The following is a 12,553-nucleotide window of genomic DNA, read 5'->3' as shown; positions in this document are numbered from 1 at the left end:
TTGTTTGCATACATTGACATACAATGCACACAGTGGCATCGCTGTTGGCTGCTCCATTAGACCACCCCCCCCCCTTCTACATCATCTGGCCCCTGAGTTTACAGTTGTAAATCTGTCTCTATATATAATAGGATGGGCTGTGTCTCTCTCTCTCTCCTTCTCTCTTTCCCTCTCTCTATATCTCTCTCCCTCTCTCTGTCTATCTCTCTCTTTCTCTCTCCCTCTGTCTCTCTCTTTCTCTCCCCCTCTCTCTCTCTCTCTCTCTCTGTCTCTCTCCTCTATATAGTTCCTCTGTTATCTCCTCTCCTGGCCCTCAATCTGCGTGAAAATATCTACAACTAGCTGCAGGTTGACAACAAGACCAGGCTCTAAGGAATCACAACAGCTCCAATCCTAGGGAGTTTAGAGGGCAGAGAGGAAGAGGAGGAGTAAGAAGAGGAGGGAGTTTAGAGGGCAGAGAGGAAGAGGAGGAGGAGGAGGGAGTTTAGAGGCCAGAGAGGAAGAGGAGGAGGAGGAGGGAGTTTAGAGGCCAGAGAGAAAGAGGAGGAGGAGGGAGTTTAGAGGGCAGAGAGGAAGAGGAGGAGGAGGAGGGAGTTTAGAGGCCAGAGAGGAAGAGGAGGAGGAGGGAGTTTAGAGGCCAGAGAGGAAGAGGAGGAGGAGGGAGTTTAGAGGGCAGAGAGGAAGAGGAGGAGGAGGAGGGAGTTTAGAGGCCAGAGAGGAAGAGGAGGAGGAGGCTGTAGTAGTATAGTAGTAGTATAGTAGTAGTATTGTAGCAGTATAGTAGTAGTATAGTAGTAACAGTGTAGTACCTCTCTCCTACTGTAAGGCTGTAGTAGTATTGTAGCAGTATAGTAGTAACAGTGTAGTACCTCTCTCCTACTGTAAGGCTGTAGTAGTATAGTAGTAGTATAGTAGCAGTATAGTAGCAGTATAGTAGTAACAGTGTAGTACCTCTCTCCTACTGTAAGGATGTAGTAGTATAGTAGCAGTATAGTAGCAGTATAGTAGTAACAGTGTAGTACCTCTCTCCTACTGTAAGGCTGTAGTAGTATAGTAGTAGTATAGTAGTAGTATAGTAGTAACAGTGTAGTACCTCTCTCCTACTGTAAGGCTGTAGTAGTATAGTAGTAGTATTGTAGCAGTATAGTAGTAGTATAGTAGTAACAGTGTAGTACCTCTCTCCTACTGTAAGGCTGTAGTAGTATAGTAGTAGTATAGTAGCAGTATAGTAGTAACAGTGTAGTACCTCTCTCCTACTGTAAGGCTGTAGTAGTATAGTAGTAGTATAGTAGCAGTATAGTAGTAGTATAGTAGTAACAGTGTAGTACCTCTCTCCTACTGTAAGGCTGTAGTAGTATAGTAGTAGTATAGTAGCAGTATAGTAGTAACAGTGTAGTGCCTCTCTCCTACTGTAAGGCTGTAGTAGTATAGTAGCAGTATAGTAGTAGTATAGTAGTAACAGTGTAGTACCTCTCTCCTACTGTAAGGCTGTAGTAGTATTGTAGCAGTATAGTAGTAGTATAGTAGTAACAGTGTAGCACCTCTCTCCTACTGTAAGGCTGTAGTAGTATAGTAGTAGTATAGTAGCAGTATAGTAGTAACAGTGTAGTGCCTCTCTCCTACTGTAAGGCTGTAGTAGTATAGTAGTAACAGTGTAGTACCTCTCTCCTACTGTAAGGCTGTAGTAGTATAGTAGTAACAGTGTAGTACCTCTCTCCTACTGTAAGGCTGTAGTAGTATAGTAGTAGTATAGTAGTAGTATAGTAGCAGTATAGTAATAACAGTGTAGCACCTCTCTCCTACTGTAAGGCTGTAGTAGTATAGTAGTAGTATAGTAGCAGTATAGTAGTAACAGTGTAGTACCTCTCTCCTACTGTAAGGCTGTAGTAGTATAGTAGTAGTATAGTAGTAGTATAGTAGCAGTATAGCAGTAACAGTGTAGTACCTCTCTCCTACTGTAAGGCTGTAGTAGTATAGTAGCAGTATAGTAGTAGTATAGTAGTAACAGTGTAGTACCTCTCTCCTACTGTAAGGCTGTAGTAGTATAGTAGCAGTATAGTAGTAGTATAGTAGCAGTATAGTAATAACAGTGTAGCACCTCTCTCCTACTGTAAGGCTGTAGTAGTATTGTAGCAGTATAGTAGTAGTATAGTAGTAACAGTGTAGTACCTCTCTCCTACTGTAAGGCTGTAGTAGTATAGTAGCAGTATAGTAGTAGTATAGTAGCAGTATAGTAATAACAGTGTAGCACCTCTCTCCTACTGTAAGGCTGTAGTAGTATAGTAGTAGTATAGTAGCAGTATAGTAGTAACAGTGTAGTACCTCTCTCCTACTGTAAGGCTGTAGTAGTATAGTAGCAGTATAGTAGTAGTATAGTAGCAGTATAGTAGTAACAGTGTAGTACCTCTCTCCTACTGTAAGGCTGTAGTAGTATAGTAGTAGTATAGTAGCAGTATAGTAGTAGTATAGTAGTAACAGTGTAGTACCTCTCTCCTACTGTAAGGCTGTAGTAGTATAGTAGTAGTATAGTGGTAGTATAGTAGCAGTATAGTAGTAACAGTGTAGTACCTCTCTCCTACTGTAAGGCTGTAGCAGTATAGTAGTAGTATAGTAACAGTATAGTAGCAGTATAGTAGTAACAGTGTAGTGCCTCTCTCCTACTGTAAGGCTGTAGTAGTATAGTAGTAACAGTGTAGTACCTCTCTCCTACTGCAAAGCTGTAGTAGTATAGTAGCAGTATAGTAGTAGTATAGTAGCAGTATAGTAGTAACAGTGTAGTACCTCTCTCCTACTGTAAGGCTGTAGTAGTATTGTAGCAGTATAGTAGCAGTATAGTAGTAACAGTGTAGTACCTCTCTCCTACTGTAAGGCTGTAGTAGTATAGTAGTAGTATAGTAGCAGTATAGTAGTGACAGTGTAGTACCTCTCTCCTACTGTAAGGCTGTAGTAGTATAGTAGCAGTATAGTAGCAGTATATTAGTAGTATAGTAGCAGTATAGTAGTAACAGTGTAGTACCTCTCTCCTACTGTAAGGCTGTAGTAGTATAGTAGTAGTATAGTAGCAGTATAGTAGCAGTATAGTAGTAACAGTGTAGTACCTCTCTCCTACTGTAAGGCTGTAGCACCGCCCCTCCCGACCCTCTATTGGTCTGGAGGTTGATGGAGGATGTCTGTAGAGGAGGAGGAGAGGAGGAGCTCCCTGGAGCTGCGCTTCCCGACACCACCTTTTGTCCACCGGTCATGTGCGCTGTCACCATGGCAACGGGAGCTGTCTTGGCGACCGGGTTGGCCGGTAGAACGGAGATGGAGATGCTTTGTGAGGAGGGAGGAGGAGGGGGCTTGATGAGGGAGAGGGGCTTGGTGGCCCCTCCTACGGGACAACTTCTAACAGTCAGCTTCTTCTGTTGAGGGGAGGGAGGAGAGAGAGAGGAGGGAGGGAGGGAGGGAGGGAGGGAGGGAGGGAGGGAGGGAGGGAGGGAGGGAGGCATGGTTAGAAAAGAGAGATTAAACAGGAATAGACACACAGTGGACTGGTCGTGTTGGTGACCTTAGGAGTGTTGCTCTACTCAACGTGCTACAGATTGAATTGTGATTCATCAGAGAACACCTTGGTGTTTAAACACAGTGCAGATGAAGCTCCACCTGAAGGAGAAACATCTAAACATTGATACAGATCCAGGATCAGACGTAGAGACAGGCAGGTAATTAGACTGAGGTAGACTACCCCCTCTCCTCCCCTGTCTCTCTACTCCCCTGTCTCTCTACCCCCTCTACTCCCCTGTCTCTCTACTCCCCTGTCTCTCTACCCCCTCTACTCCCCTGTCTCTCTACCCCCTCTACTCCCCTGTCTCTCTACCCCCTCTACTCCCCTGTCTCTCTACCCCCTCTACCCCCCTGTCTCTCTACCCCCTCTACTCCCCTGTCTCTCTACCCCCTCTCCTCCCCTGTCTCTCTACCCCCTCTACTCCCCTGTCTCTCTACCCCCAACACCCTCTACTCCCCTGTCTCTCTACCCCCTCTACTCCCCTGTCTCTCTACCCCCTCTACTCCCCTGTCTCTCTACCCCCTCTACTCCCCTGTCTCTCTACCCCCAACTCCTTCCACTTCCCTGTCTCTCTACTCCCTCTACTCCCCTGTCTCTCTACCCCCTCTACTCCCCTGTCTCTCTACTCCCTCTACTCCCCTGTCTCTCTACCCCCTCTACTCCCCTGTCTCTCTACCCCCTCTACTCCCCTGTCTCTCTACCCCCTCTACTCCCCTGTCTCTCTACCCCCAACTCCTTCCACTCCCCTGTCTCTCTACCCCCTCTACTCCCCTGTCTCTCTACTCCCAACTCCCTCCACTCCCCTGTCTCTCTACCCTCCAACTCCCTCTCTACTCAGTTAAGAAAATCTATCTTCCAAAGCCTGTATATCTGGTTCCCTCTCCTTTACCCTGCTAGCACCACTAAAGGAACAGGCAGGCACTCTAAATATTTGATATTCCATTCCACTGCCCCGTTCTTATTTCAAAGCTCTCTGTTATGGTTTTCCATGGAGTACAGAGTGATGGGGGAGAGGTGGAGGGAGGGAGGAGAAAACAGGGGGGTGGAGGGGGGGTGGGGGTCAATGCTTTTTAATTCTCAGCTGGGTTTCTGTCTAAAGGCGACCGTATCCTTCTCAGACCAAACAGTTTGGGAACAGTTGGTGCATACACACAGTATTATTCAGTCACATTCGGTCACGTTTTTAATTCCTGTTTTTGGACTTCGGGGCAACCCCACCCCCCGCCCCCCTCCCCTCCTCGTCGGCGATTGGTCAACAGAAGGGATTCTTCAATGAAGTGCCTGTTGTCATTCAACCAGGGACGTCTCGTCCTTGTGCACATTGTTTTTCCACTTGAGAAATACTGCACCAAACATCCTAGTCAAGATGCACAATTACATGACTGAGGTATCCTTGGCAACAATGTCAAAATTAATGACAGATTTCTTGAGCTATCTTAGATTAATCCGGACTATTTTGAGGAAGTGATTACCGGCTCAAAATGGACAAACCGGTACTAATACCGATTTGTTTCTCGTTTTTCAATCGAAGGTCTTTTAAGGAAGTTATGCGAGCGCAATCGTTCGGTTTTTAAACAGGCTCTCTGACCTTAGAGAGCCTGTTTATTTCTCTATTAGGTTAGGTCGGGGTGTGACTAGGGTGGGCATTCTAGTTGTTCTATTTCTTTGTTTGGCCTGGTATGGTTCCCAATCAGAGGCAGCTGTCTATCGTTGTCTCTGATTGGGGATGATACTTAGGCAGCCCTTTTCCCACCTTTAGATTGTGGGATCTTGTTTTTTTTTTTGCATAGTTGCTGTTTAGCCCTGCATAACTTTACGTTGGGTTTTGCATTTATTTTTTATATATTTTTCCCCGGTGTCATTTAATAAAAAAGTCAAATGTACGCCTACCACGCTGCACCTTGGTCTAATCCATCTTTAAACGAACGTGACAGGTTTGGCGCCAGCCGTAACTCTCGCTTTCTTTTTTCTGGCTTTCTCTCCGTCCAACACTATGTTCTACAGGCTTTAGTAAAAAGCTTTCTGAACACCTCCTGCCTCCTTCCCACCTCCTTGTGTGTCTCGCTGAGGGTTTTTTGAGTACCCCACAAATAGCTAACGCTCAGTTCACACTTACATTATCAGCTCAACTACTGCCAGAAAGAAATGACAGGATGTTCAGAACGAAAGAGTACAGGTGACCAACCACTTCTGAAACATCTCGAGTCATTCTGTTACCTGTCCATTAGTTCAGTCTGAAACATCTCAAGTCATTCTGTTTCCTGTCCTGTACTTCAGTCTGTCTGAAACATCTCGAGTCATACTGTTTCCTGTCCTGTAGTTCAGTCTGTCTGAAACATCTCGAGTCATTCTGTTACCTGTCCATTAGTTCAGTCAGTCTGAAACATCTTGAGTCATTCTGTTACCTGTCCATTAGTTCAGTCTGTCTGAAACATCTTGAGTCATTCTGTTACCTGTCCATTAGTTCAGTCTGTCTGAAACATCTTGAGTCATTCTGTTACCTGTCCTTTAGTTCAGTCTGAAACATCCTGAGTCATTCTGTTACCTGTCCTTTAGTTCTGTCTGAAACATCTTGAGTCATTCTGTTACCTGTCCTTTAGTTCAGTCTGTCTGAAACATCTCGAGTCATTCTGTTACCTGTCCATTAGTTCAGTCTGTCTGAAACATCTCGAGTCATTCTGTTACCTGTCCATTAATTCAGTCTTGTCTGAAACATCTCGAGTCATTCTGTTACCTGTCCTTTAGTTCAGTCAGTCTGAAACATCTAGAGTCATTCTGTTTACCGTCCTGTAGTTCAGTCTGTCTGAAACATCTCAAATCATTCTGTTTACTGTCCTGTAGTTCAGTTTGTCTGAATCATCTCGAGGCATTCTGTTACCTGTCCTTTAGTTCAGTCTGAAACATCTCAAGTCATTCTGTTTACTGTCCTGTAGTTCAGTTTGTCTGAATCATCTCGAGGCATTCTGTTACCTGTCCTTTAGTTCTGTCTGAAACATCTCAAGTCATTTTGTTTACTGTCCTGTAGTTCAGTCTGTCTGAAACATCCTGAGTCATTCTGTTTACCGTCCTTTATTTCAGTCTGTCTGAAACATCTAGAGTCATTCTGTTACCTGTCCTTTAGTTCTGTCTGAAACATCTCGAGTCATTCTGTTACCTGTCGTTTAGTTCTGTCTGTCTGAAACATCTCGAGTCATTCTGTTTACCGTCCTTTAGTTCAGTCTGTCTCGAGTCATTCTGTTTACCTGTCCTGTAGTTCAGTCTGTCTGAAACATCTAGAGTCATTCTGTTACCTGTCCTGTAGTTCAGTCTGTCTGAAACATCTCGAGTCATTCTGTTTACCGTCCTTTAGTTCAGTCTGTCTCGAGTCATTCTGTTTACCGTCCTGTAGTTCAGTCTGTCTCGAGTCATTCTGTTTACCGTCCTGTACTTCAGTCTGTCTCGAGTCATTCTGTTTACCGTCCTGTACTTCAGTCTGTCTCGAGTCATTCTGTTTACCGTCCTGTACTTCAGTCTGTCTCGAGTCATTCTGTTTACCGTCCTGTAGTTCAGTCTGTCTCGAGTCATTCTGTTTACCGTCCTGTACTTCAGTCTGTCTCGAGTCATTCTGTTTACCGTCCTGTAGTTCAGTCTGTCTCGAGTCATTCTGTTTACCGTCCTGTACTTCAGTCTGTCTCGAGTCATTCTGTTTACCGTCCTGTAGTTCAGTCTGTCTCGAGTCATTCTGTTTACCGTCCTGTAGTTCAGTCTGTCTCGAGTCATTCTGTTTACCGTCCTGTAGTTCAGTCTGTCTCGAGTCATTCTGTTTACCGTCCTGTAGTTCAGTCTGTCTCGAGTCATTCTGTTTACCGTCCTGTAGTTCAGTCTGTCTCGAGTCATTCTGTTTACCGTCCTGTACTTCAGTCTGTCTCGAGTCATTCTGTTTACCGTCCTGTAGTTCAGTCTGTCTCGAGTCATTCTGTTTACCGTCCTGTACTTCAGTCTGTCTCGAGTCATTCTGTTTACCGTCCTGTAGTTCAGTCTGTCTCGAGTCATTCTGTTTACCGTCCTGTAGTTCAGTCTGTCTCGAGTCATTCTGTTTACCGTCCTGTAGTTCAGTCTGTCTCGAGTCATTCTGTTTACCGTCCTGTAGTTCAGTCTGTCTCGAGTCATTCTGTTTACCGTCCTGTAGTTCAGTCTGTCTCGAGTCATTCTGTTTACCGTCCTGTAGTTCAGTCTGCCTCGAGTCATTCTGTTTACCGTCCTGTAGTTCAGTCTGTCTCGAGTCATTCTGTTTACCGTCCTGTACTTCAGTCTGTCTCGAGTCATTCTGTTTACCGTCCTGTAGTTCAGTCTGTCTCGAGTCATTATGTTTACCGTCCTGTACTTCAGTCTGTCTCGAGTCATTCTGTTTACCGTCCTGTAGTTCAGTCTGTCTCGAGTCATTCTGTTTACCGTCCTGTAGTTCAGTCTGTCTCGAGTCATTCTGTTTACCGTCCTGTAGTTCAGTCTGTCTCGAGTCATTCTGTTTACCGTCCTGTAGTTCAGTCTGTCTCGAGTCATTCTGTTTACCGTCCTGTAGTTCAGTCTGTCTCGAGTCATTCTGTTTACCGTCCTGTACTTCAGTCTGTCTCGAGTCATTCTGTTTACCGTCCTGTAGTTCAGTCTGTCTCAAGTCATTCTGTTTACCGTCCTGTAGTTCAGTCTGTCTCGAGTCATTCTGTTTACCGTCCTGTAGTTCAGTCTGTCTCGAGTCATTCTGTCTGCAGTGCAGTAGGTCCATAATGTATCTTCCTCCGTGAAGAAACATGAGAATAAGTCACACTATCGCTGTGTAATGACTTTGAAGAATAAAATACAACCAAATGGATGATATTCAGTGTTTGTCAGTTTTCAGGAGAGAGAGAGAGAGAGAGAGAGACAGAGAGAGAGACAGAGAGAGAGAGACAGATAGAGACAGAGAGAGAGAGAGACAGAGAGACAGAGAGATAGAGACAGAGAGAGAGTTTGGAGAGAGCGAGAGAGAGAGAGAGAGAGACAGAGTGTGGAGAGAAACAGAGAGAGAGACAGACAGAGAGAGAGACAGAGAGAGAGGGGGGGGGGAGATGGGAGGAGAGAATAGCCTGGTGAACTCACACTAACCCAGACACACAGAGACCAGACCAGACTAGGGGCCTCGTTCACGGGGGAGGAGGTAGAGGAGGAGGTCATTAATTTTGGGGCCTCCACCCAGCCTGCCTCTGTCGCCCAGTCTTCACTAATGACTCAGCTCTGAGGAATGGAAGGAGGAGAGGGGAGGAGGGGGGGGAGGGGAGAGGGAGGGGGAGGGGAGAGGAGAGGAGGGGGAGGTGAGGAGGGGAGAGGAGGAGGGGAAGAGGAGGAGGGGAGAGGAGGGGAGAAGAGGGGGAGGTGAGGAGGGGAGAGGAGGGGGAGGTGAGGAGAGGAGGGGAAGAGGGGGGGGGGGGGGGGGGAGAGTTGGGGTGAGGTACGTTCTATAAGGGTTAGGGAATAGGAGAGAGAAGGAGAGAGGGAGGGAGGGGGTAGATCTCCGTGGAAACTAAATTCTCTCTTTGTGTCAAAATCCACTCTAATCAGCATGTCGAACAAGAAGGAGAATGTTTCAGACTCTCACCAGGGTGCTCTCTTTCATTCTCTCTCTCTCTCCTCTCTCTCCCTCCCTCCCTCTCCCCCTCTCTCTACCCCCTCTCCCCCTCTCTCTCCTTCCTCCCCCCTCTCCCTCCCTCCCTCCTCCATCTTTGGTGCAGGGTGGATTCATGGAAATGACAAGTCAACAAATAGAAAACACAATCCATCAGGATGTGGATCAGGATGTGGATCAGGATGTGGATGTGGATATGGATCAGGATGTGGATGTGGATCAGGATGTGGATGTGGATCAGGATGTGGATCAGGATGTGGATATGGATCAGGATGTGGATGTGGATCAGGATGTGGATGTGGATCAGGATGTGGATCAGGATGTAGATGTGGATCAGGATGTGGATGTTGATCAAGATGTGGATCAGGATGTGAATATGGATGTGGATGTGGATAAGGATGTGGATCAGGGTGTGCATGTGGATCAGGATGCGGATGTGGATCAGGATGTGGAGGTGGATCAGGAAGTTGATGTGGGTCAGAATGTGAATGAGGATGTGGATGTGGATCAGGATCAGAATGTGGAGGTGGATCAGGAAGTTGATGTGGGTCAGAATGTGGATCAGGATGTGGATGTGGATCAGGATGTTGATGTGGATCAGGATCAGGATGTGGATGTGGATGTGGATATGGATCAGGATGTGGATCAGGACATGGATATGGATCAGGATGTGGATCAGGATGTGGATGTGGATCAGGATGTTGATGTGGATCAGTATGTCGATGTGGATCAGGATGTAGATCAGGATGTTGAAGTGGATGTGGATCAGGATGTGGATGTGGATCAGGATGTGGATGTGGATCAGGATGTGGATCAGGATGTGGATGTGGATCAGGATGTGGATCAGGATGTGGATGTGGATCAGAATCAGGATGTGTATCAGGATGTGGATGTGCATCAGGATGTGGATGTGGATCAGGATGTGAATCAGGATGAGGATGTGGATCAGGATGTGGATGTGGATCAGGATGTGGAACAGGATGTGGATTAGGGTGTGAATCAGGTTGTGGATCAGGATGTGGATCAGGATGTGGATCAGGATCAGGATGTGGATGAGGATCTGGATGTGGATCAGGGTGTGGATGTGGATCAGGATGTGAATCGGGGTGTGGATGTGGATCAGGATGTGGATAAGGATGTGGAATCGGATGTGGATCAGGATGTGGATGTGGATCAGGACCTGTGGATCAGGATGTGGATGTGGATCAGGATGTGGATCAGTATGTTGATCAGGATGTGGATTTGGATCAGGGTGTGGATGTGGATGTGGATCAGAATCAGGATATGGATCAGGATGTGGATGTGTATCAGGATGTGTATCAGGATGTGGATGTGGATCAGGATGTGGATCAGGGTGTGAATCAGGATGTGGTTTTGGATCAGGATGTGGATGTGGATCAGGATCAGGATGTGGATGTGGATCAGGATGTGAATCAGGATGTGGATCAGGATGTGGATCAGGATGTGGATGTGTATCAGGATGTGTATCAGGATGTGGATGTGGATCAGGATGTGGATCAGGATGTGAATGTGGATCAGGATGTGGATCAGTATGTGGATCATGATGTGGATGTGGATCAGGATGTGGATCAGGATTTGGATGTGTTCATCAGCATGTTGTTGTTTCGTCTTCATTTCTAGTTCCACGTTGTTTACTCTGCTTGGTTGACTTGTTCATTACTGACACACACACACACACACACACACACACACACACACACACACACTGAATCTGTGAGCCTTAATAATCTAGGCCTGCAAAGAGAGAAGCCTTGTCCCATTCGTCCTTTACTCTCCTATAAGAGAATCGTCCCTTTTCTCCTGCAGGATTATAATGTTGATGTTCCAGTGTTGTAGTGATTAACGGTGGCAGTATAGATGAATGAACTGGGGGCTATTCATCGTTATGGCTGCTGTTTTACTGTCAGCAGTTCTCTACCTCCAGCTGTAGGAGGTGGTACTGAGTCCTGTTCTCTACCTCCAGCTGTGGGAGGTGGTACTGAGTCCTGTTCTCTACCTCCAGCTGTGGGAGGTGGTACTGAGTCCTGTTCTCTACCTCCAGCTGTGGGAGGTGGTACTGAGTCCTGTTCTCTACCTCCAGCTGTGGGAGGTGGTACTGAGTCCTGTTCTCTACCTCCAGCTGTGGGAGGTGGTACTGAGTCCTGTTCTCTACCTCCAGCTGTGGGAGGTGGTACTGAGTCCTGTTCTCTACCTCCAGCTGTGGGAGGTGGTACTGAGTCCTGTACTCTACCTCAGCTGTGGGAGGTGGTAGTGATTAACGGTGGCAGTATAGATGAATGAACTGGGGGCTGGCTATTCATCGTTATGTGCTGCTGTTTTACTGCAGAGTCCAAGAACCTCTATAGACAAGACAACACAGTGATTTAAAACATTCAACACACACTAAGACAAATACACACGTACAAATGCTCACGTGAAGGCAGTTGAGGCTCCTCGGGGGAGGAAAGGGGAGGAGGACCATATTAATCCGTGAATTTCATACAAATATAAAATAGTGAAACAATCAAAAAGTTTTCCATTTTTTAGATAAAACTAAATATAGTAAAGCTACCAAATAATTTATTAAAACACACTATTTCGTCATGAATGCCTACAGTAGCCTCAACAGCACTCTGTAGGGTAGCACCATGGTGTAGCCTGGAGGACAGCTAGCTTCCGTCCTCCTCTGGGTACATTGGCTTTAATACAAAACCTAGGAGGCTCATGGTTCCATAGACTTACACAGTAATTATTACAACTTCCGGAGGATGTCCTCCAGCCTATCAGAGCTCTTGCCACATGAACTGACATGTTGTCCACCCAATCAAAGGATCAGAATGTGAATCTAGTACTGAAAGCAGAAGCTGGACGATGGAAGTGTAAAACAGAACAGAAAGCCAAAGTCTGTCCAATATAGTGCTCTAAAAGCCTCATATAACACACACACTACACTACAGAGAGAGAGAGACAGACAGAGAGAGGTAGAGAGAGGTAGAGAGAGGTAGAGAGAGGTAGAGAGAGAGGGGGGGGGGTAGAGAGAGGGAGGGGTAGAGAGAGAGAGGTAGAGAGAGCGGGGGGTAGAGAGAGGGAGGGGTAGAGAGAGAGAGGTAGAGAGAGACAGAGAGAGAGATGGGGATCCTCTACACTGTGGTAGTAGTACTAGAGGTGGACCTGCTGTCCTCTACACTGTGGCAGTAGTACTACTGTCCTCTACACTGTGGTAGTAGTACTAGAGGTGGACCTGCTGTCCTCTACACTGTGGTAGTAGTACTACTGTCCTCTACACTGTGGTAGTAGTACTAGAGGTGGACCTGCTGTCCTCTACACTGTGGTAGTAGTACTACTGTCCTCTACACTGTGGTAGTAGTACTAGA

At 46.3% G+C, this 12,553-nt stretch overlaps 1 protein-coding gene across 1 annotated transcript in view; it reads right to left on the bottom strand.

The window, feature by feature from the left end:
- Positions 1-12,553, bottom strand: part of LOC139392980 (PHD finger protein 21B-like) — a 155,578-nt gene that overhangs the window by 50,735 nt on the left and 92,290 nt on the right. The window contains exon 4 of the mRNA XM_071141288.1: positions 3,099-3,401. Within this exon, the coding sequence (XP_070997389.1) occupies positions 3,099-3,401 (303 nt within the window). The remainder of the gene's footprint in view (positions 1-3,098; positions 3,402-12,553) is intronic.

The sequence above is a fragment of the Oncorhynchus clarkii genome, chromosome 33 (genome assembly GCF_045791955.1).
Source record: "Oncorhynchus clarkii lewisi isolate Uvic-CL-2024 chromosome 33, UVic_Ocla_1.0, whole genome shotgun sequence".
In the NCBI taxonomy this organism is placed as follows: domain Eukaryota; kingdom Metazoa; phylum Chordata; class Actinopteri; order Salmoniformes; family Salmonidae; genus Oncorhynchus; species Oncorhynchus clarkii.
This window is presented reverse-complemented; position numbering and strand designations above follow the sequence as displayed.